The sequence below is a fragment of the Sceloporus undulatus genome, chromosome 3 (assembly GCF_019175285.1).
Source record: "Sceloporus undulatus isolate JIND9_A2432 ecotype Alabama chromosome 3, SceUnd_v1.1, whole genome shotgun sequence".
In the NCBI taxonomy this organism is placed as follows: domain Eukaryota; kingdom Metazoa; phylum Chordata; class Lepidosauria; order Squamata; family Phrynosomatidae; genus Sceloporus; species Sceloporus undulatus.
In genome coordinates this window covers 41,558,777-41,583,659 of record NC_056524.1, presented here as the reverse complement: position 1 = coordinate 41,583,659, position 24,883 = coordinate 41,558,777, and the positions used below count along the sequence as shown (strand labels likewise).

Genomic DNA, 24,883 nt, shown 5'->3' with positions numbered 1-24,883 from the left:
AAGAGGGAAGATAAGTCATACTTATAAGGAAAAAAAATTGGCATTTAAGTAAACTAAACAGACTAGATCAATTTTTCATCCTATTTTAGATTATTATAGATAATAATAGGAAGTATAAGAAAAATCTCCATAAGTGACCATTCAAGTAAAGAATTTCTTTTTCACTTTAGGGACTTCCAGACCTCATGAACAAAACCATATTCTATAATTCCAATGGCAGGAATAATAGTGTTAAAATCTTGTTTCTGGAAACTAAATTCCTCTCATCTAAGGTTTAGATGCAATTCCATGAGAAACCTAAGAAAATCATACACCCAAATTCAGAACAACTTTTCAAGTGACACTACAAATTGGACACTAGAAGATGGAAGAAATCACATATAATATCACTCTACTCCCAGGTTACTACTCTCAGACTAATAAAAGCACAGAGAAAAATAACAGAAAATAAGTTGACACACATGTTCTCTTCTTTGAAAAAAACCATTAGGATCACCTCACTCTGCTTTTGTCTCTTGCTATTTGGAAGTAGGATACCTAACCTTAACAGTCTTTATCTACAATAATATATATGTGTATTATATATATTCATACATACATATGTGTGTATATATATATATATGCATATATACACACACACACATATATATTCAGTTACATAACTGAGCAGATATTAGTGGCAGTGTATGCAAAACAAAAGAAAACAAAAATTACTTTAACAAGGTTACACTTTTGTTTTTTGTTTTTTTTACACAAATACTGTGGTAAATATATTTTTTAAAAAATCAGCACTCTATCTGGTAAACACCACTTCTGTCCCTCTATAAAATTTTGAATTAAAAAAAAAAATCTTGAGAACTCTTTTTAGTTACTCCCCACCCACGTTCTACTTTATCTCCCTCCGCAAGAATAAATCTTGATGCAGCCTTTTTGATTTTTACCCCCAAAGATTGTGGGAGCTAATCCTTTCTTGTACCTAGAAGACTAGGTGAAAAATTCTTTAAAATCTGTTCCTTTTGCTGTTTCTCTTTGATATTTGCAAAAGTCCCATTGATTGTGCTGAGAACCTGAGCTCAGCAAAGACACTGAATAAATTACGAAAAAACCACCTTTGCTCACCTCATTTTTACTTCATTGTTTCTAGCTGTTGATGAAAGATGTTGTAGGTATTAGTGGGGGAGAAAGAAGTTGGGGATTATGAATCAGAATGTGTGGAATGGAACAGAATCCACAAGAGGAACCTATTATTCTCCTTCCCCATCCTGCAGGGACTCCACACCATCCAACCCAAACTCCCTTGCGCTTCTCCACAGCCCTTTTTGTGATAACGACTAATGGCAGAAACCAATAGGGCCCATTTTCGGTGGCTGTTACTCAACCATAAGGTTCTCTTCCACAGTTTTAACTGGATACTGTGAAGTCCAAAGCGGTCAGAATTGTGAATCTGTCCACTGAAACACTGCAAGTGGTGTACTTACGACAGTAGGCCTTGTAGATTTCATATTTCTCTTTGTTGTTGTTGTTTTTTAGTGCTCTTCACAAGTGAGAAAAAAGATTTTTTTAAAAGTTTTTTTTGTAGTAAAGAAGGGTTGTATTTAGAGGCCAGTAGCTAGAGATCCAACCAGTAGATCTCCTGAAGCACTATCTGGCCTTAAGGCCACCATCAAAGGAAGGCTGAGATAGTTACTATTCACCCAGCTTCCAGAAATGTAATGTACCAGCAGGCAAAAACAGTTCTTCATGTAGTACAAAAATGAAATTAAAATAAACAAACAAAAAGTAAAAATGAAAAAAAAATCTAGTGCCATAGCTTTTTGTTGTTGTTTCTCTGGTTGGGTTTTGTTGTTCGTAACAGAATAGATTTTACTTATCCATCTGAAACATGCATCCTCATGTGGTCGTTGAAATGCTCAATTTGGTCAAATTTAGCTGGACAGACAGAGCAGACATATGTGGTTCCCTCTGCACAGGCCATTACTCCAGTGGAAAGAGCCCTTGCACCAGTGCCGGTTGTGCTCGATGTTCCATTTGTGGCACTATGCAGAGCCACATGTCTTTCCAGCAGGGTCTTGTGGGAGAATTTTTTCTTGCAGATGTAGCATTCATAAGATTTCTCCCCACGGTGGAGCCGCATGTGCACATTTAGGGAGCTCTTCTGGGTAAAACGCTTGTTACAGATGCTGCATTGGTAGGCTCTGACACCGGTGTGAGTCACCATATGTTTGATTAGGTAATCCTTTAGGGAGAAGGATCGCCAACAGATGCTGCATTGGTGGGGCTTCTCACCTGCAGAGAGGCACAAAACAAAGACATGGGTGGGGGAACAGGGGAAAAAAGATTAACACCTATTGAACTCTCAATGAACAGGCTAGTTCCAGTTCTAATTGCAACCAATTTTGAAGGAGATCAAGTGAAGCTCAATTACTCACACAGGAAGATTAAGTAACTTGACCTAGGTAACCAAGAACATATTTATAGGCCTGTTACAGACTGCCAAAATAAAGCTGCTTCGGGTCTCTTTGGAGGTATGCTGTTTAAATGATGCATGCATCCAAAGAATCCGGAAGCTGCACCAAAGCTGCACTCCAGTGCTTAGGAATGGAGTGTGGCTTTGGCGCGAGCTCCAGACTCTTAGGACCCATGCATCATTTAAATAGCATACCTCCAAAGAGACCCGAAGCTGCTTTATTTTGGCAGTCTGTAACAGGCCACAGTCTCCAGGCTCTTTGAGTCAAGTTTTATTTAAGACCTCAGAAACCAGTTGTTGCTACCATGCCATGAATGAGACCAATGCAAATATATATTTTAATAAATATGATATGGTATGCTGGGTTTTACTTCATTGTGCATTACCAGGAATTAATTTTGAAGATAAATTTAAGAGATTATTGGTCAGTATGCTACATAGGAGAACAAAGTCAGACAAGCAGTGGTAGTCTGTTAAGTCAACTACAAAGACCAAATTTAACATGGCTACAACTTTATTCATATGTACTTTCAAAACAAATGTCAGCTTGATTTGACTGATGGATACGTTAATAGTTTTGCAGTGAGCCTGACAGTGAAATGGGAATGGTATTACTTTGTTTAATCTCTGACTCTCTGCTCTACCTTCTTGCAGTGGCGTCCATGCACCGGGTGACACCTGGTGCAGGGGGCGAGATTTCTGAGGTGGGCGGGACTTCTGGTGGGGTTTCTGGAAGTGTGGGCCTTGAAGGACATCCAAGAGGGCTGCAGCCACACCTGCACAGGCCGGAGTTTTGCCCTGCAGCTATGAGTGGTGCCTGCACAGGCTTGAGGGGCCCATGGGCCTGAGGAGCACCAGTGTGGGCACAAGGAGCTCCCACAGGGTGGAGCAGCACCTGTGGGGGCAGGGAGACAATTGGGTGTCACCCCCCTTCTGGAGTGTCACCCGGTGCAGAGAGCACCCTCTAGTGATGCTACTGCCTTCTTGCTTAGGAATATAAACTTGCAGCTTGTTGGAGGGGTGAACTGAAAGAAAAGAGTTAAAGGGCTCACAGCTCCAAGACAAAAAGTGACCAAATGTGAGCAGAGAAGATGTGAAGTGAAAAGCAGATGCTTATTGAATTGTTACTACTCTGAAAGAGAATTCGCACCTGCTAGAGAATCATAGAGAATCATAGAATTTGTAGAGAAACATAGAATCATAGAGTTGGAAGAGACCACAAGGGCCATCCAGTCCAACCCCCTGCCATGCAGGAAATCACAGACTAGACAGATAATGGGATTTAAAAAATGAAGGAGCACAGATAAAGATGATACTATATATGTATTACCCAACATCAGATGGAGAAGATTGAACCAATATTTTTGCCATTAGAAGGTATGTCTGGTTAGGATAGTTTTCAATCCCATTTGGGAACTGTTTTGACTATACACTACACAAAAATGGAAGGAAGGTATCTTCTGGTTATGAAAAGGAGAACAGTAACAGAAAGAGTTTAGCAAAATATTGATTAGAAATAAGGAGTTGGTTGCAGTTCTAATACTGCTGGAATTAGATAGCTAATGGGTATTTCTTTGTAATCCCATTTGGTTGTTGTTCTTATGGCTGCAGTAACCTGCTTGATGGTAAACAGTAGTGACATTCTGTTTTCCTCTAAAATACCAAGTATTTATACAATATTTAAGTGAAATGAGAAGGCTACAAAATCTTCACATCCTAATGCAGCATATGTCATTGGAGGACATTTTAATGCACACATAAGAGCTGAAGAGCTAAATTTATTCATTTATTTTCATCAGATATTGTAACTAAAAATCCGAAATGACTGTGGCAACTGATGGCATTGCAAACTTACCAAACACAATTATGTAAAGCTTAATTCAGCTTAAGCTATACGGAAAGAGGAATCTGCTAATAGTAAATAGAAGAATACACTCATTTTGCAAAATTTGGTGGCAGTGAAACTGACAACTTCACAATTTTCATACAGGTATATTGTCCATTTTGAAGCAAGCATTCATATGGAAGCCAATAATTTATGTTTATGTGTCACAATGGTGAGTATAGTACACAGTAACCTCTGCTTAGGAACCCAATTTGATATTAATAAAAACATCAATGTTACTGTTACTAAGAGAGTTATGAAGTCATCAACAGTTGGCTTGACCTTGACTTACCTTTAGAGCGAAGATTTTATGGCTGTTCACATTACTGTTCTTTAAGTTAAATCATGTATTGAGGGCATTCATGTATTGCAGATTTTGACTGATAAACTGTTTTAGAAATATTTCAGTGACAACTGTTTGGGTTGCTACAGAATGCAACAAACCAAAAGTCATGTGACACTGTACTGGAAATATAGGAATATCATTCAGGCTCCTTGCTAAATGAATTTACTGCCTGTAGGCAAATATATCAACTTTTGATTAGAGGGAAAAGATGAGTTTGAAAAATGGCTGGCAAAATTCAATAAAAGCCTTCTATTATAAGGATGTGCATCTTTTTTGGTATATAGTAGCAAACTTCCTAGGGACTGCTTGCATGGTTTTGGTGAGTGGTATTAACCAAGCTATTAAATGCAGTACTTTCAGTCACTGTTCTTTAATTATTCTGTCAAGGTTAATCAAATGTTGGATGTAACCTGAATGGCCTCGAACAGCAGTAACAATTAGGACTGTTGTTGTGGGCTTATGGTGTCCCTAATGTGAACTGATTAGAGAGTTTTCTTGGCAGTCTTTGTTCAGATTGTTTGCCACTGCAAATGGCTTCAAACTGACTTGAGCCCAAGATGATGTATGGGGCAAACCTGGATGGAAATTGACAGGAAAAAACCAGAGGAAAAAGAAGCTCTGATACTCCACCTTAATGTGGAAAAAAACAGCATTGTGCATGTATACAAACAGCACAGCATCAGTACAGAACTGCAGGAAAGCAAACACACAAAAGAACTACAAACAGGGCCGGTGCCAATAATGTAATGGATGTAATTACAATGTACACAAAGCAGACAGTCCAACAGGGGAGCAGGGGATGAAGGGGGCATGTACAGGGGGGCTCCATGACTGTGCTTTATCAGTGTGTCACTGGGCACAGCGATCTATTGATGCACTGTATAGGCAGTGTATCGAACATGTGACTGTGTGGCCGATCACATGGGCATCCAATGGGATGGCAGCTGGGTGGGGGGAGGGAGATAATTGGCAGTTACAGGTGGAGTGGTGCACATGCATGCACGATGGGAGATGAAAAAAACCTGAGCGATGTGGCTTGACACATTGTGTGGTGCAGACAGCCCATGGGTGTTCAGCCTGACCAGAGCTGGCCATGTGGACAGCGAGGCTCACACCCACTTTCTTAAAAATCAGTATCAGCCTGGTTTTTCCTGTCCTTCTGCTTAGTCCCGCAGTGGGCTTCCATGGCAAAGATTAAAAACTATTTCCTCAAGTACATTCCAACACTAACACACTCTTCATTAATGCCTTGGCTAAATTAGAGTACTATGTTCTTTGACTTGGATGAGTGGAGTATATTCCGCCTTCTAGAGCAAAATATCCTGCACCAAAAAGTTTTAGGCAAGGTATATTTAGTTTAGATCACTTTGTGTACTCACTGATAAATATTAGAAAATAAAAATATCAAGAAGTGTTTTGTATATGATAATCATCATTGCATAAGAGCTGGGGAAAATTTAGCCTCTTCAACTACATATAGACCTCTCTCTTTCTCTAATTAAAGATGTGTAGAAAATGTTTGACTGAGGGTGCTGTGTACCATAGATTTATTTATTTATTCTTTAGATTTATATCCTGCCTTTCTCCTGTAATGGCATTAAGATGGCATCTTAAAGATTCTGCTCCATCTACAGATGTGGTTAAGCAAGGCTTAATTTTAGATCCCTTTAATTGTTATGTGAACTACACTGCAGATTTTTAACATCTCAAAGTCTATAATGTTTGCAAATTGGCTACAAAATCTATTTCTATTTTATTGCACACAGATAGTACTGTAAGATATTCCATACAAAAGTGGGCTTAGAATGGTGCAGGCATTCTTTGAATATTATCAAACAAGGTGCATAATGCTGAATTACAGTAAACTGTTTTCAATGTTTGGGTCCAGTTTTTCATTCATCAACGCATGTTTAGCTCGACAGGAATTTATTGTGTTGTGTACCTATTACTGGGTTTTCTTGGCAAGATTTGGTTAGAGAGGGTTTCTCTTTGCCTTCCTATATGGTGGAAAAAAGCTTTGAAAAGCATTAGCATTTCAACATAGTTCACCACCACCACAGAGGTTCATATCTCCAGTACTTTAAATTTTCAAACTGAATGCTTAGCACAGTTATTTACTGAGATTCAAATGTGAACCAATGCCAATTTTAATCTACTGGACTATTTAAATCTATTTCAAAGTCCAAATTTCTTGATCCTCTCCCCTATATCAGGATGATTTTTGAATGTTTCACTGCAAATGGGAACTTGCCTTGCTCCCATTATTACGCAGGCTTGGCTCAAGACATACTGTATAGTTTATAGTGGCTTAAAAACCAAGAAGAATTACAATTAATCCCCTTTGGTTTACTGCCTTTTGATTTGCTTGATTCACATGACAGCAGTTGGATGAAAGTCATTAATTTGTATGACCTAGGCCTGAAATAGATGGGCCAAATGACACGGTTTCTCTCAGCATCCAGGGTGTAGCATTTAGATGACGCATGCCCTGAATGCAGTGTGAAACTGCATCAGCGTCATATCTTTCAAAAAGAACAGGGTCAAAAAGGAGTGGCAAGAATCTGCTCCTTCCTGTGACCCAGTTCACAATCATAGCGGCCATCCAGATTGGGGCCAGGCGTTTGTGGTTACTGTGGCCCCACGTGAATGGCACCACCACAGTCCTTTTGGCCCATTTGTTTTGGGCCCTAGAAGCCCTATCAAAGAAAGCAGAGTTCTGCCATGCTTATTTTCTTCCCTTACTCACTCTTCCCTTTCTCTCTTCACCCCACAGACATTTCCCTCCATCTTCGGGAAGTCCAGGATTTGTGCATAATGACCTGATAGTTTACTGGAAAGAAGTAAATAGGATCTGGTGCTCTTCAGTAACTGTATCAATTAGTTGGATAGGAGTAGACTTTACAGATCTAAAACTTATTCATGGTGCAAAACTTTACTGTTGAAGATTTTAAATCTTCCATCAAGAGATAAACAGTTTGTAAAAGAACTGAATAAATTAAAAATCATTGGTAAAGTTCAAACAGGAAAGTGAGCAAGTACAGATGAGGAAAATCTATATATCAGCACTTTGAGGAATTTTGGGGAATTGCAGTGGTTAATGTCAGGACACATTTTGACTTCACAGCTCTTCCATTTTTAGGTTGCAACATTTCCAAGACTTGTATAATTTTATGCAGCCCCTGAGAAGTTGTAGTACTGGGTTGGTTGGGTTCAGTTCTGAGTTGAAGGGTTACCAAAGGAGTGAAAAACACTCAGTTAAAAACTGAAAGAAAACAAATCTTATAAGGATAGATGTAAGAAGTGCATAAGTTTAATTCAAAAAATATACGAAGAGAGTATATTCTGGAAACAAAAGAACCTCAAAGAAAAGGACATTTTTTATAGTTTTAAACAAAATAAAAACAGCAACTCTATGGAATTAAATATAAACATTTAGAAACATATCCTAAGTATCACTGGTTTTAAAGATTTGCATTCTTGTATTCAATGCAATGTCATACAAGGAACTTTTTTTTCTAAAAAGGACTAACACTTTCCCTACATTAGAGTGATAAATGAAATAGCTCTGCAAATCAACTGTATATTTATAAATGTTAGATTCACAGCCACACCCACAAAGGAAAGCAAAGGGCCACATACTCACCTGTATGTACAAACATGTGCTTGACATAATTCTGTTTGGCGGTGAAAGTCTTGTTGCAGAGGGTGCACTCATAAGGCTTTTTTTCACCCTGCCCACCTGCTGTGCTGTGGCCTGCAGAAGGAGCCAGGGGTTGTGGGGCCGGCAGTTGGGCAGTAAAAGTTGACAGGCCAGGCTGGGATACTGTCACAAATTGTGTCTGCTGCCCTAAGGATTGGGGTAGGCTGAAGAGAAAGGGCTTAGGACCACTGCCAGCAGACTGTGTGGTAAATAGTGCAGGCAGGTAAGTATTGCCAGCTGTGCCAATGACTTGTGTGTTGCTGGTCAGGGTCAGTGGCATCCTCAGATTGCTGGTGAGGGTTTCTGTCTGGCGTAAGTAGAGCTGTGTACTTGGCAATGGTTGGGCAACAGTTGTAGTGATCGAAGGCTGCAAAGTCCCCTTTTCAGTATTGTTACTAACAGTGAGTAGTGTGCTGTCCCTTTCAATGTCATTGCCTCTCTCTGGTGAGGAGGAATTGGCATCTGTGTGCTGCTGCTGAATGCTTTCAACAGAAGCTTCATTTTGTTCTGCTTGAGGAGCTTCTTGCTGACCTTCTCGGTTTACACTAGTCATAAATGGTTGCTCGACAGAATCTGGTTCAGTGCCAATAGAAGAACTGACCCCAGAGTCAAAGCTTTCCCCCTTGGGCTCACTCTCAGTGCCTTCTGCTTGATCTGTATCCTCAGTGCATTCCTCAGACTCATTGCGCTCTAAGATCTGTACTCTCTGTTGTCCATAGTAGTCATAGTCATCTTCCATCTCTTGCTTAATGTGAATATTGCCCACCAATGTTTGGATCCGAACTGGGCGTGGTTGTTTCCGGCAATGCGTGGTTTCTGGAGTAGTAGAAAGATACCTCTCCATCTGCTGCTGTGAACGCTCATGGATCCGTGTAATCCAGCTGGGATCTTCCATATGATGGTCTCTGGAAAGTCCAAGTGCTGTTTCGTGGTGGCTGACCACTGCTCCACTGTAGAATGAACGCTCTCCACTACCATTCTGCATAGAACAGGCATACAAAGCTGAGTAGATCCTGTCTACACTGTGTTGTGAGTGGCTTTGGAGATAGCCAGACTCTGTGTCACTGCTCTGCCCTGAAGTGGCTGATTCAGGAGTTCCTCGGGGCGTCTCCTGGGCAGAATCTTGGATAACTGGATAAATGTCACCCACATTCTGTGAAACAATCCGTGTGCATTCATCAATCACAGTCTTGATCTGCAGGATGCTGGCTGCTGTGAGGATCTGTAAGGCCTCTGACTGGGAAACTCGCAACACCCCACTGTACATAAAGTCAATGAGCTTTTGTACTGACTGGACTGACACCACAGAGGGAATTTCGATGTCACTGTAGCCCAGTAACAGCTTGTCTTGGAAGAAGGGGCTGCCAGCTGCCAACACACAACGGTGGGCACGCAGCATGCTCCCGTGGATGCGGACTGTCACATCACAGAAGTGGCCACGGTTGCGTTGCTCGTTGAGGGTTTCGAGCACAGAATTGCTGAAGTTGTGGAGATTGATGCTGTGAATGCGCTCTGTCATCCCCTTGCAACTAATGTTACCTGCAGTAACAGAAAAGGCGAAAGGGAAAGACAGATAAGTACTAAACCTTTATGTTGTCTTTTTCCTCATCAAAGGGGGATACACTAGACATTTTGAGAAACCAGATCTAGTTTCACCTCATTAATCTACTCAATTACAAAATCTCTAGTTTAGTAATGTTTACATTCAAGATTTCATGTTTCAATTTACTAAACTATTAGGAGCTCACTCACAAGGTCACTTAAGGCATCACTTAAGGTAGACGTGTTGTCTATTTAATTAAAGTAAAAGTGAAGCTACTATGACCTCTGTTGAAGCATATGGAGTTACTCCAGCACCTTACCAGGTTTACTGAATTTTTTTTACTGGATGGTAGATTTCTTCCCTCCCCACTTTAAAGAGGCAAGTAAGGCAAAGTATATGTGCTTAGCTCTGCACAAACAGATTAAAATATTTACTACCTACCATTATTGAGTTTTTAAAAATGTAAATGAATTAAAATTTTAATGTAAATAACAGCACCTTGAATATGTAGCCCTAAGGGGCTAACTACATGCAAATGTATAAATCAGACCTTCAATACTCTCCCAGAAAAGAAAAGCAAAGCAGCATTACAGGGCAGAGCAGAAAAGTGATGTGTAAGGTTAGACACTCCCCCCCCCCCCCCCCCCCGTTTCCCCATGCCATATTGATTCTGCAAGCAATTTATCTTCCTAGATGATGTAGGGAAGTTCAAATCATGTTTACAAGAGATAAAGAGTGATTATCCCTCCATCTCAACACAGGCTTGAAAAAAACACCACTACAGTTGTAATGTAGATATTTGTATATTGCGTATAATTAGGCTGTAAAGGGCCAGAGTTCATAATCATAAATGTGACTGTGTCCTGTAGAGTGGAAGTAAAGAAAAGCCATGCAAGATTTGGAGGGGCAAAAAGGCAAAGAAACCCAGCAGTCAAAACTAATATATTACTAGATATAGAGCTGATTTCACTTCTGTTCTTTCTACCAAATAGTAGATAATTTCAATTTTCTATCATAGAATCGTGGAGTTGGAAGAGACCACAAGGGCCATCCAGTTCAACCCCCTGCCATGCAGGAACTCTCAGTCAAAGCATCCTCGACAGATGGCCATCCAGCCTCTGTTTAAAGACCTCTAAGGAAGGAGACTCCACCACTCTCTGAGGAAGTGTGTTCCACTGTCGAACAGCCCTTACTGTCAGGAAGTTCCTCCTAATTTGAGCTGGAATCCCTTTTCTTGCAATTTGCATCCATTGTTCCAGATTCTGTTCTCTGGAGCAGAAGAAAACAAGCTTGCTCCCTCCTCAATATGACATCCCTTCAAAAATTTAAACAGGGCTATCATATCACCTCTTAACCTTCTCTTCTCCAGGCTAAACATCCCCAGCTCCCTAAGTCATTTCCAGACCCTTCACCATTTTGGTTGCCCTCCTTTGGACACATTCCAATTTCTGAACTTTCTTTACTGAGTCTCCAGTAAAGGAAAATATGAAGATACAATACTTAGAAGGGATTCATTCTGAAGAAAGGTAGATAAAATCACCATTCATGTGAGAGCCCAGCTCAGTGACAAACAGAGGCCTCCAAATGCTCTGGACGTCATACTATTTGAGAGCAGCCTTTGATATCCACTAAATTCACTAAATCATATTTCAGACATGTGAGTTTTTAAAGCTGGGCCAAACTAAAAGGCATGTTTACAAAACAAACTAAAAAAGGGGAAATGTATCAGTGGCTATCAAGAAAATCTATAAATAAGATTACATCCAAGTATTGGATGCTTCCAGATGGAAAGTTCCTCACACTGCCAATCAAAAGGCATTGTGCAGTTATTCCATTTTTTCCTTCTAATTCAAATTTTTCTGGAAAGGTCAAGACTCCCAGCATCCCTGCCATGCACACTCTGGGACAGATTGCCAACTTCAATGTGAGTATACATTGTGTGTGATTAGGTGTAGAGATTCATGTTAGGACCTTTTGTTTCATTTGAAATCAGATGAATGTTGACTTAAACTGATTTTGTAACTACACAATTTCTTCCAGCATACTGGCTGTGTGTGTCTGTCTTCATATCTATGATGTATTCAAATGTCATAGAACTGCTTATTTACAACAAAAGCTTTTTCTAAATCCCTTCTTTCCATCCCTATTCATATCTTGCCTGCTTAGTATACTAGTCATTTCCCATGTTTCCTAAGAAAGGGAAGGCCAGGGATGGGCTCCAGGGAAAATAAGAGTTGAAGGATGGAATGAAACAGATTGCTGGCTGCACTCAGCTCTGTCACTTTCTCAGGGTGCCCAAAATGAGGCTGCTGCTGGTAACCCAGGGAATTATCCTGAAGTGGGAACCCTCTCTTCTGTACACATCTGGAAGATGGGTGTGTGTGATGGAACTCCTCTCCAGGTTGGACCCAAAGTCCCAATCGCTGGGCTACTGTCACTCCCCTTGTCCCTTTACCCCACAATTTGGAAATTGGGCTGCAAGGTGATCCCTATTATGAACAAGTGTGTTGGTCAGTGGGTACAGTGTAGTAAGTGGAACCAATCGCTTTGTCAATTCTTGAATGGAACAGCCAGACATTATCATAGAAAATAAAGCACATAAAGATTTATTATATAACAAGTTAAACAAGGAATCCTTGAATTCTTTTCTCATTCACAGCCCTCAAACCCAAATTCAGAGCCTCCCCATCTTTCACTGCTCCAATCCCATGCCATCTTTTCCCTGTCTGACTCCTAAGCAGACAAACCTCAAGTCTGTATCTTCCTTTCGCTTCATATGTAGATGCCCTGCACAGTATTACCTAAGCTGTAATTAGCTTTTTCTAACCAGGTTTGCCCAGCTTCTCTTAACATGGTGGCAGTTTGAATCTAGAATGAGTCTCATAGAAAGGGTGGTCTAAAGAAGCAGTGGGAAAACATGGGATGTTAACACAAGAAAAATCCTGTAATCCTCTATAAAACTTTTTGAATGAAGTAGGGGATTTCATGATAAAAACATTATCTGGAAGCATCCAATGACAACTCATTACAGGGAAAAATCTGTTTTAACTGACAAGCATATTAATAAATATTTTTAAAAATTCTTTGAAACTCACCACTCTCTGATAAGTATATTGATAAGCAGAAAAAAGTATTTTTAATTCCACTACTCACCTGTCACTGCACAAAAAATCCAGAGCAAATGGGGTAAGAGACTCTGTCTCATTGTTTCCAGACCTGTCACTCTCTTCTAAGTTAGTAAATTGGGAAATGCTTCTGTAGAATTGAAGCAGTCTTTGTTAGGCAACCTGCTTTTGCCCAGTGAATACCAACGTAGAAATCCCAATAGACTCTACATGAGAAACTACTGTAGAAGAATTCATTTCTTTCTGTGAAAGCAGGCTGATTCAGAAATAGTACCCAAATAAAAAGGCATGAAAACGCAAAAGCTATTCTCACCCAGGCAGGCAGTGAATAGACACAGTTGGGGTGGGGAGAGATGTTATGCAGATTGCCACATGTGCTATATTTTCAGAATGCTAGCTGTCCAACTAGATTTTTATCTTGTGTTTGAGGGTCTGAAAAATTGTTTGTTATTCTTGGAAACTTTCTAGTAGTCAGGAATATGCATGCCCTATTCTGTTTTGGAAATAACCATCGGAACATGGCAGCTTCTTTGTGTTATTCAGTCATTCTAAAAGAAGAGGCAGGTACTGAATTCTGAATGGTGGAACAATTAATTGTAGCATTTGAGTGTGCATGAAATGTTAGAGCTACACAGAGCCTAGCAATTTATCTTTACACACTGTCACTTGTACATTAAGGGAATACCATTCTAGCTAATGTTCACCATGGCCAGAATCCTGTTGATGATATACATAGGATATTGTAGAAGGAGGATTCCATTACTTCATTTGTCCTATGACCCCACAGAGACACTATGTATCTTTCTGATGCATAGCACCCTTCCATGTCCATTTAGTGTCGGGGAGGCTAGAGTGGTCAGGTAATGTCCAGCTGCATTTTTGCAGTTGGATACCTGAAGAAAACATCTGAAATAAGTTTGGAAGATACTGTTTTCATGCATTTAGCCAAAAATAAAAAACAAAACCAGAAACAAACCACAGCTGGACACTGACTGCTTCCTCCCCCAGCTACTAATAGGTGTGTGTATGTGTGAATGGGTGAGTGAGTAAGCATCACCAGCAAGGCAGGCTATGTGCTGGTGGAGCTTTATCCTCTGCTAGAAGGCAGTAGGAAAAGAGGAAGATCGCATTCCAAAAGGAACAGACCCAATGAAGCAAGCCACAGCCCTGAGTCTGCAAGACCTGGGTATAGCTGTTGATAAGAGGGATACTAGGGAAATCTCTCATTCGCGGGTCATCATAAGTCAAAGTTGACCAGTTAAGAACCATGTAGGATATAGTAAGGGAATTTTAATGCCTCTGAACATGAGCAGCCCTAAGAAAGAGAAATAAAAAATAAAATATTTATTCCTCCACATCTCTTTCCATTTCAGATCCTTAGCTGAATTAAAACTAGTGTCTATAGAACAATTTGGTATGATATCTGGCTGGGGCTGTTTCTCTGCTCCCCCCCACCTCAACTTTCTGAGTGCTACCCAGGACTTTTCAGAAGCAAGGAAAACAACCTTTGGACTTTGATGTGAGATGCAAACAAACTTTCAGTTTGAATCTATCCCTGTAGGGGCTGGATTTGTTGCTTGGGCAAACAGGGAGCCGGCTGTCTTCCTGCACCCTCTGTTTAATATTTTAGGGTCTGTTAAATGGTCTCCATCTGCCCTTAAAAACCAAATCCAGACCCAACTCAGTCTCCAAAAGTACATAGGAGGGACCCAAGTTAGTTGTGATTATGTTGATACACATTTTTAGTAAATTTTCTTTTTCCCCCATTGCTGACAGCAGGTTCCCTGTTTGTTATCATACAAATTATACCTCAGCTGAACTAAGATGCAACATATATATTTATTTTATGTGGATAATTTATTGATGGGTTAAAAATATAGTTGCATTAACTAAATAATTTATTTGCTATTTTTAAATGCCTTTTTGTCTTTATAACAAAAACTGGCCACATGATGGCATCATTTCTCAAGAAAAAAGCTCTCTGACACAAGTCTGGTTGTTAAGTGATTTGAATGCTAAATATGTGGATCAGGAAGAAGATTGTAACTGCAGGTTTATCAGCTTTTTCTGGCCATTTTTACAGCCACCCACCAGACTGAAATTTATCAAGGCTTTACTCATCATAGCATCTTCAAACTCCTAGAAACCTGTATTTATTAAATATCTGCCATTATGTAGCCATTGATAAAACAGCCATGTAGGCAAAACACTCAGGCAACACTACACCCCTCCTCTTATGCTTGCTCCATACATAAACTCTGAAACAAATGTGTGGAGGGAAGCAGTTCTATGCTTGTCCACAACCTCGACATGCACAGCCCCAAGGTAAGAATGGGAAGTTGTTGTTCTTATTTATGACGACCCCAAAGTCACCTTATCAGGGCATTTTCTTGGCAAGATTTGTTCAGAGGGGGTGGCCTGAAGAAAGAGGCTCCTCCCTCCCTAACTGTCATGGTTCGGCCTCTGAGGGAGAGAGAAGGCTGGCCCAGTACCATTAGGGGCTAGCCTGAAGAAGGAGGCTCCTCCCTCCCTAACTGTCATCGTTTGGCCTCTGAGGGAGAGAGAAGGCTGGCCCAGTACCATCAGGGCTGGCCTGAAGACAGAGGCTCCTCCCTCCCTAACTGTCATCGTTCGGCCTCTGAGGGAGAGAGAAGGCTGGCCCAGTATCATCTGGGGCTAACCTGAAGAAGGAGGCTCCTCCCTCCCTAACTGTCATCGTTCGGCCTCTGAGGGAGAGAGAAGGCTGGCCCAGTACCATCAGGGGCTAGCCTGAAGAAAGAGGCTCCTCCCTCCCTAACTGCCCGCCCGCCCACTTTCCACCTGGGCAGGAGCGGCCCAGAGAGACTCTTCCTTGCCGCCGGAGCGGCGTTTCTCCAGGGGGAGAATCTGTAATCTGTACTGTATTGTATTTTCATTTTGTTTTGTAAACCGCCGTGATCATAGGAACGGCGGTATATAAATAAAATTTCAATCAATCAATCAATCAATCTTTGCCTTCATCTGAGGCAGAGAGAGTGTGACTTGCCTAAGATCACCCAGTGGGTTGCTATGGCAGAGCAGGGGTTTAAATCCTGGTTTACAGAGTTGAAGTCCAACACTCAAACCACTAAAGCACACTTGCACTAACAGTATTGCACATCTGGTATATATAGAAATCTTTCCCTGGAACCAGAAAACTCAACTGTGCACAAGTCCCAAAAGCATGGAAGGCTGTGCATGTGTCCTACATGTAAAGTCTCATTCTTGCCTACCTATAAGAGGTAAGGAAAAGACCAATGGATGTATGGATAACAGGGAGCTGACCCATATAGTAAGATCCAGCTGATCCTTCATGCATTCTCTGCATGTGGAGCAGAATGCAAGAGGGTTTACCTTTATCTCTGATAAAGGACTTGTTCTATATGTATGATGTTTTATCCCAACTATCTCTATTTAGCAGTGCTAAATATCTAAAAAGGTGAACAGATGGGCCAGAATAGCACAGGCCAAGCCTGTGTTACCACCCACCCACCACCACGCCATGGACCTTCTATTGTTGCACACACCTTGCCTTCCTCCAGCACTGCTGGTACTCCTTGACATGCAAAAGGGCTGTCTGCCTGCATCTACCTCTGTTGCCATGCTTGACATGCAAAAGGGCTGCCTGCCTGCACCGACATGGCCAGGTTTTCCCTTTCCACATCAGACACGATTGGGGTTTTCTTAGTACAGGCTACAGCAGAGAAAAGTAAGAGGTGTATGGGGTGATCTGGTCTGGTAGGTGTTGCTGCAGAGTTTCCAAGAAACTCCATAGCAAACAGCATGTCATTTTAATTCATGCTAAGGCCTCTTTGCACCAGGATTGGACCAGGACTACTGGATCAGCATCCAGTCTGTTAACACATAGTGTTACCTATCTATGCATGTTCTTAAATGAAGTAGAACTTATTTAAGACTGCATATAGAAAGTTAATTTTGTCTTTAATTCCACAATTCAATACAACATTACTACCTCATTTGAAGTCTGGCTATCATGGCTCTACTAAATAGGAAGCTGATAGCAGGATGAAATACTTTGGCCAGAATCCTATAGAGTTAAGCTACTTGCCAGACAGACTGCAGTATGAGTAGTTTGACACTTTTGCTGTTCTGGTAGTGAGGTATCAACAACCTTATTTTGTGAGTGAAAGAAGAATCAATGGCAGCATGCACCACCAGAGAAGGTGGCCACACTGCATGTGCCTCCTGCGAAAATATGGGTCTATATAGAGCTGTCTGTTTATCAATGCCAGGCTCTAAAGGATCCTCACACCAAGGCAATATATGAGAGGTAGCCTGAAATACTGTATGTGCCAGACCCCCTCAGATTAGACATTACAAGAAGTAAATTGCTTTCTACAGAGAGTTACTAGGGCTGGAGTGAAGACTGAAGTATAACTTTGGCAGCGGAGCTTTTCATTGTGCAAGGATTAAATAGTAACTGGGACTAGTCATTGTATACATTTGACTATTTTGTCCCTGTATGCAAGAATAAATAATTTATGTGTGAAAAAAAACACGTATTTATGTGTAGTTCTTGCACATTTCAAAGTTTTTCAGGAAATTGTTCTCCATAGAAATATATGTTGTCTTTTTCTGGGAAGATGTTGTGCTATAATTTGTTACGGACAGACACTTTTTAATGCATAAAACATTGTTTCTAGATAGTCATCTATGTTTTCCCCCCATGTGCAAGGCTGGTGGGTTTTACACCATTTTCTTAAAAAAAAGCTAGTGTTACAGAGAAAAAATGTGGCTACATGAAAACCAGTTTTCCTTATCTTTTCCACACATTTTTCATAAACAAAAATATACATGTATATTTGTGCAGAATAACTTCCTGGAAACATTTTAGGATCTGCAAATACTGGGTAAAAATTGAACAAAATTCTTGCTACTATATTTTTCTTACCAACTGGATTTTCCAAGTGTCAGGAAACCCATATTTTGGTCAGGAAATAAATAATAGGAAATATCTTGAAGTGTGATATAACCTAATGAACAACTGTTTTGTCAGCTGGATAGGGAACTTGCAAAAAGTCCATAGGCTCATAATAACAAACTTAGGCAGGTTACAGACCGCCGAAAAGTGGCACTCTGCCGCCGCCGCCGGTTGCTGCATCCGGGAACCGCAGCAGCCAAACTGCGTGGTTCCTGGACGCAGCGAAGAAGCGCCAAAATGGCACTTCTTCTTGCGCCCCAGATGGGTAGCTGCAAGGCGCTACTCGCGCACTCGCGGAGTCATATCCGGGGCACAACGTGCGGACGCTATGCGTCCGATACGTCAAAATGGCGGCACCCATGTGTATAGGGCGCCACCATTATTACACCCCTGTCACGTGCTGGGGTGAGGCCGGTATGGACACTAGGTCCTCAGTCAACCCCTAGCATGTGACGGGGCGTTGCAAAGGCCCGTTTGTAAAGGGCCATAGATATTTGTTTTAAGTCTCCACAGAGAAACTTGAGGAGTGTGCAGGAGTGTTGCTGAGCTTCGAAATGATGCAATTTGTTCGCACATATTTATTGCTCATTCCATTTTTATCTCAGCTTTCCACTCAGAGAGAGGGGCATCACCTTGACTCACAGCAATTAGAATAAGAGAGAAACAATACAACAATTTAAAACATATAATAATACATCTATGCTACTGTATGCAGAGGAATTGTATGAACTGCTGTTTCAAAATAAACCTAACCACTAAGATGATGTGATTTTTGCAGCTTCATAAAAGTCTACCATGATCACATGAATGACAGCTATATGACTTGAGGTTTCAAAGACACCCTGTTTCTTAGGCATGTCTACATGGGCCATTAAAACCAGTTTCCTGCCACCCTTACATTGACCTATCTTCACAATGCAGGGCCAAAGCCCTGATTTGACTGCAGACGTTCCACATCAAATCAGGTGATCCCTGCCTTAAACTGGTTTAAAATAGGAGGTGGCTAATCTTTATATGGAGGAATTTGAAAAAAACAACAGTCCACCATAAAAGCATACACAAGGGGAAACTCATATTTTGGGCTAGATATTTAGATGGCATATTTTATATCTGGAGAGGTGACAATGAAGACCTAAAACAGTTTCATACAACTATTAATAACATCAACAGACATATTAAATTTGATTTTAATCACAGGAAGACAGAGATCTGAGGGTAAAAAAAGAAGGAGATCATGTTACCACCTCATTATATAGGAAACCAACAGATGCTAACACATATCTTAGCTTTGATAGTAGAGGATGCAGAGAAGAAGATGCTGAAGCCCAGAAGACTGGCCCTTCCCATCAGAACCTGAATCATTTTGCATGGTGTCAAGCCTCAGCTGCACCACCATTTTTAGTCAACATCTCCTGGCCAATGCCATATGAGAGAATCACAATTTCTCCTTTTCTCCCCTCTTTCCTTTCACAACTTCAAATTGCACCCATCAGTCTCTGGAAGTAAAAGCAGGCTACTAGATCTATGGAGCTAGTTAATCAAAGGCTGGCAATGCCACAGCAGACACCAACTAGGGACAGGTGATCTTTTCTTGCTTCATTTGTTGTTTCACCTGACTGTGTGGTTTATCTGCTGTCCCTTTCATATTTCTATGGCATTGAATTTAGGAGTAGCAAGGATATTCCAAAAGTGTGAATTCAAAACAACCTTAGTGTTATGAAACAATGCCATCATGAACTGGGGCAAAATAGTTATAGCAGCAAGATATGAATGAGGTTAGTGCCTCCTAAACACCTGACTTCCCACACAGAGACCTACAGTGAGATAAACACCAGTGGCAGGATCAAACAGCAATACTATGCTGCAATACTATGCTGCTGACCCTTCCTCAGAGCCTTCAACACTTGTCAGAATGTGTAGAGCAGCTGATATCATTGCTGCAGTTCTTCCTGTATTGATCCAGAATTTGGCTTCTGGCAACCTCAAGAAGAGCCATGGCTGAGACAGCAGCCAGAAGCCAATGCAGGACCATGTTTCCACAATATACTTCAGCAAGAGGGACAGCAAATCACCAAGGAGGACTCAATCTACCAAGAAGCAGTAAACTAGATGTGAGTCTTTCTGTGATGAGGAGTGATCTAAATCCTCTGGAAATTACTGGACAGCAGCTGTACATGTCCCTGAATTACCTATTTGAGTACTGCTGTGGGACAAGCTGGCCTCCCTGTAGACACTGTTTTATCAGCTCCTTATCTTCAGAATGAATACTCTTAAGGAGCTTCATCTGTGCTGAGGAACCTCAAATATGCACATGTGGCCTGCCACCCAAAGCCTTCTGTACCCACTTGTTCAGAGCTGTCAGAAGGACCAACTCCTCACACAACATGTTTGGATTATATGGGATATAAAAGACAAACTCAGCTTAATTTACTGTGGGAGCTCAACGAGAATTATTTCAAGAACTACAAAGTTTGGGGGGAGTCTACATTAAGGGTATCTGATGCTCCTAGCACTTGCCAGTTTATTAAGTGGGGAATGGAACCTCCTGGGATCTCACATTTCTTAAATTCTTTCCAATTTTTATGGTAGTCACCATTTAGCAGGTCCAATCTGGAAAAAAAGGGAGCCTGGTTCTGGTGTGACAATCAGATAATGATTAGGGTGATTAACTAGTATATTTTCTGCTCTGAATAGGTCATGCATCAGCAAATTTGCCCTAGTTTGCTTCTCAACTAACATCACCTTCTTAACTAATCATATAGTAGCTAAAAGCAGTATCATGGATCTCCTATTTCTGGCTGAAGTTCAGAGGTTCCCTATAATAGATTTGTCTGCAAATCACAACCCAGATCCAATTCATGGGGAATTGCTGCTTGGAAATTATGCGTAATGCAGGCAGTATTTACTGTAGTTCTCTTGTATGCTATATTCCTAATACAAGGTGGCCATTTTTTCCTGCCAACATTCAGGATGGGTCATTGGCTTGTGCAAGAGACTCTGGTTTTCATATTTTGGCCTCCTTTCTGGGCCTCAGCTTGGAGTGGAAAACATCCTGTGGATTAGCTGGCTTGGATGGAAAAAGATGCTGTGAGATGAACTGGTTCCAACTTGATTTTGTTATGCCATCCAATTTGTCTTCTACCTTAGACATACTTTGATCATCCAGCTGAATGAAAATGGTCTTGCCTTCTGCAAAGGGATAGTTTCATTCTTGCTACCAAAACTAAATTTGTGGCCCTATGTATCTGTTTTCCTAGTATGTTGCTGTTTTGTTCAGATCTCTTGGAGTGTTGCAAAACATTGAAGGAAGATAAACAAGGCTGTGGGGACTTTGTGACTGCATTTGAGGATAGCGGAGGGAGCATCTGGATATTTCAGTAGACAGGAAATGCTCTTTCAACAACATCCATGTTTAAACTGTGAACAAAACATTTGGCTATATGGTATTTGGCATGAACCCCTGGGGTGGCTGCAGCTACAGTAGCTTTGGTGGGAATTGGATGGTTCTCTGGACACTTCTTCTGGTCTCTTCCTGTGGTGGTACTGGCTTAAGACCAGATCCATTCTTTTTTAGTGAGGGATAGGGAGACAGTAACTTAGGTGAAGGATTCTAGGGACATGGCAATATTTTGGAACTTCTTCACTCAAGGTAGAAGTAGCAGTGGAAGTATAAATTGGCTTCTGCTAATATGAGCCCCCACTTCCTGACATTCCATGATTCTTCTGGCAGGCAGGCTGGAGGGGGATTGTTTATAGGTTGAAGATGAGTTACACAATAATAATAATAAATCCCACCTCTCCTTATGGATTGATGCCTGGATTCACTGTCTTACATCATGACAATATTCTATAAATTCAACTAATTAAGACTGTGGACTTCTTTCACTCCAGAAATGTGCAGCTTTATTTATACTAGGATCCAGTTTGCCTAGCACAAGCACAACAGCACAAATCATGATAGCACAAAAATTCATGGAGAAAAATCATACAATAAAAAATATACTCAAACTTATAAAAAGCTAATAAAAATCTTCAATAGGATGAAGTCAAAGATGGCTAAGGGATGTAAAAAAATCTGTCTTCTTGTTGCTGTATGCCCTCAAGTCATTTCCAGCTTATGGCAACTAAGGCAATCCAATCATGTCCCCCCTCCCCCCCCCCCCCGGGGCTGAGATTGTGTGACTTGCTCACGTTTATCCATAGCCAAGTGTGTTTCCATAGCCAAGCAGGGAACTGAACCCTGGTCTCCAGAGTTGTATTGTTCAAATCACTGGTCCACACTATATTTCACTTTAATTAGTATTTATATAGCTTTCAGAAGTATTTGAAATGCTTTATCAACATAATTTCAGATATCCCTGAAATATCACTCTAAGTCAGGACAGTAGTAAGATCCCTTATTATAAATGGGAACAGAGACTAAAAATCAATGTCTTGCTAAAGGCTATCTAGGGAAAAACTTTGGGAAGCCTGCTGAGACCTATTTGTGAAGCACTTAGCAGATAAAACTGCTCACACCTGTTCCTATTTGTTGGGTCAGTTCTGGATGTGTCTGATTCCTTCTTATTAGGTTTGACAGGGTTGATGTTGCTTTACTGGGATATGAAATGGACTAGTTTGACTTCTATTTGGTTCCCTTGATGGAAACCAAACGTGAGCCTATTACTCATGCCTGCTCATGCACATCTTGCCAAGGTGAAAGAGAACAAAAGAACAACCCTCTCTTATGTGAACCTTAGCTATCTGATTTCTCAGGAACATCTTACAAAACCCTTCTCCAAATTCCCCCATTGTAAGGGCATAAATGGTTAATAACTAGAGAAATAGCCTTTCCAGTTGTATATTTGACATGATAAAATACACAAATAACATATGGCCTGGTGCATACCGTATATACTCAACTATAAGTCAAAAAATTTATGCCCCAAAGTGAACTCCAAAATCCTGGGTAGACTTATGGAAGGGTCAATGAGTTAATGCTAATAAATTTTGTGAAAGAAGAAGTGCCCACCTTCCTCTGTAGCCTTGTAACGGCTCCCTGTTTGAAGCCCTGGTGCCGGCTCTCCTCCTCTCTCCCCTCTGTGTGTGTGTGTGTGTGTGTGTGTGTGTCTGTTTCCCAGGCTCTCTGCCTTCCTGCCGAGCCAGATCTAAGGAAAGGGACACACAGAAAGTATGCCCAGGCTTGTACCCCGTTTTGCCTGGAAGTCCTGGGGGTGAGAAGGAGAGAGAGAGAAAGGTTTATCCTCTATTTCTGCTAACTATGAGCCTTGGAGTCCTGGGGGTGAGAAGGGGGAGAGAGAGAAAGGCCTGTCCTCCATTTCTGCTAACTATGAGCCTTAGAATCCTGGGGGTGAAAAGCAGAGAGAGAGAGAGAAAGGCCTGTCCTCCATTTCTGCAAGCTATGAGCCTTGGAGTCCTGGGGGTGAGAAGGGGAGAGAGAGAAAGGCCTGTCCTCCATTTCTGCTAACTATGAGCCTTGGGGTCCTGGGGGTGAAAAGCAGAGAGAGAGAAAGTCCTGTCCTCCATTTCTGCAAGCTATGAGCCTTGGGAGTCCTGGGGGTGACAAGCAGAGAAAGAAAGGCCTGTCCTTCATTTCTGCAAGCTATGAGCCTTGGAGTCTTGGGGGTGAAAAGCAGAGAGAGAAAGGCCTGTCCTCCATTTCTGCAAGCTATGAGCCTTGGGAGTCCTGGGGGTGACAAGCAGAGAGACAGTGGGGTCTGTCCTCCTTTTCGCAAGCCATGAGCCTTGGAGAGGGTAAGGGAAGAGTGGGTGTGTGTACGTGCACGCTGCGGTTTGTTTTCCCCCTTTCCATGCTGAGACTGATGCTTGGGAGAGGTCCAGAGTGAGATATAGGGAGGGAAGTGGTGCTTTGTCCCCTCCCCCCCCCTTTTAGATCTTTTGTAACATCCTCCAGTGTTTGCCCCTTGACTTATCCACGGGGCATATCAAAATCCATGATTTTGGATCCAAAAACTGCCCTCAACTTATACATGAGGTCGACTTATACATGAGTATATACGGTATTTTATGTTTTTTCAGCAACTGGTGGATACCTTTTTATTTTCACCAACCGTTCAGTCCTTGCCAGTTGTGTCCTCGTAGCAGAGGACCTGTTTGGTGTCCTCCTGCCATCTGGATTTCAGCACAACATTTTGAGTTGTGGCATTTCTACAGTGGTAGAAGATCTGCCTAGCTGCTTCTTTGTTTCTTTTTGATGAAGTAGACTGGAGTCCACAAATGCCTATGTTAGGCCCAATTTGTTATGTCCAAATGTAGTTGCTATTCCAACTACAGATGGGATTCATTAAATTAACTGTTTAATTGCAAGTCAACACTTTTGTCATTGATTCAGTGGAATTATCTAGTTGAGATTAACCATGAAAACATTACATATCACAGGTTGCTCTTTGTGGTACAAAGATGCAGGCAAAGTTTTGGGGTTGTAAAGAAAGGATATGAGTTGCTGGTACGTATATGATCTTAAAACAAAGTAGAATACATTTTATTTGCTACTTTTCCAATTGAGATACTGGCCAGATTCAAATTTAGTGTTAAACCACTTTTCTCTTTCTTACACAATGGAGAGACTGAAACATTCCACTTCTGACAAATGCAGTTTCTTTATGTCAGAACTTGGGAATCCCTTTGATACTATATTCAGTTCAAATAAACCAGAATCAAAATTACATCTTAGATCCTTGTTTATTAAATAACTACAGTTTGAATGAATCACAGTTCCCAAGTTGCAAACCTGGAAGCTTTCCATCTCCTCCCTTGCATGTGAAAGAGGATGAAAGGATAAGAGAATAGGATCCCAATGCTCTCTATGGTTTGTTCTTGCAATGGTAAACTATATC

General features: G+C 41.2%; 1 protein-coding gene across 10 annotated transcripts in view; it reads right to left on the bottom strand.

Annotated features, from left to right (window-relative positions):
- Positions 1-1,110: 1,110 nt before the first annotated feature.
- Positions 1,111-24,883, bottom strand: part of ZBTB20 (zinc finger and BTB domain containing 20) — a 642,360-nt gene continuing 618,587 nt past the window's right edge. For all 10 annotated transcript variants that reach the window (XM_042458100.1, XM_042458099.1, XM_042458096.1 and 7 more), the window contains 2 exons: positions 8,342-9,937; positions 1,111-2,286 (listed from right to left, as the gene is read on the bottom strand). In XM_042458100.1, coding sequence (XP_042314034.1) covers positions 1,868-2,286; positions 8,342-9,937 — 2,015 coding nt within the window. In that variant the 3' untranslated portion in view covers positions 1,111-1,867. The remainder of the gene's footprint in view (positions 2,287-8,341; positions 9,938-24,883) is intronic.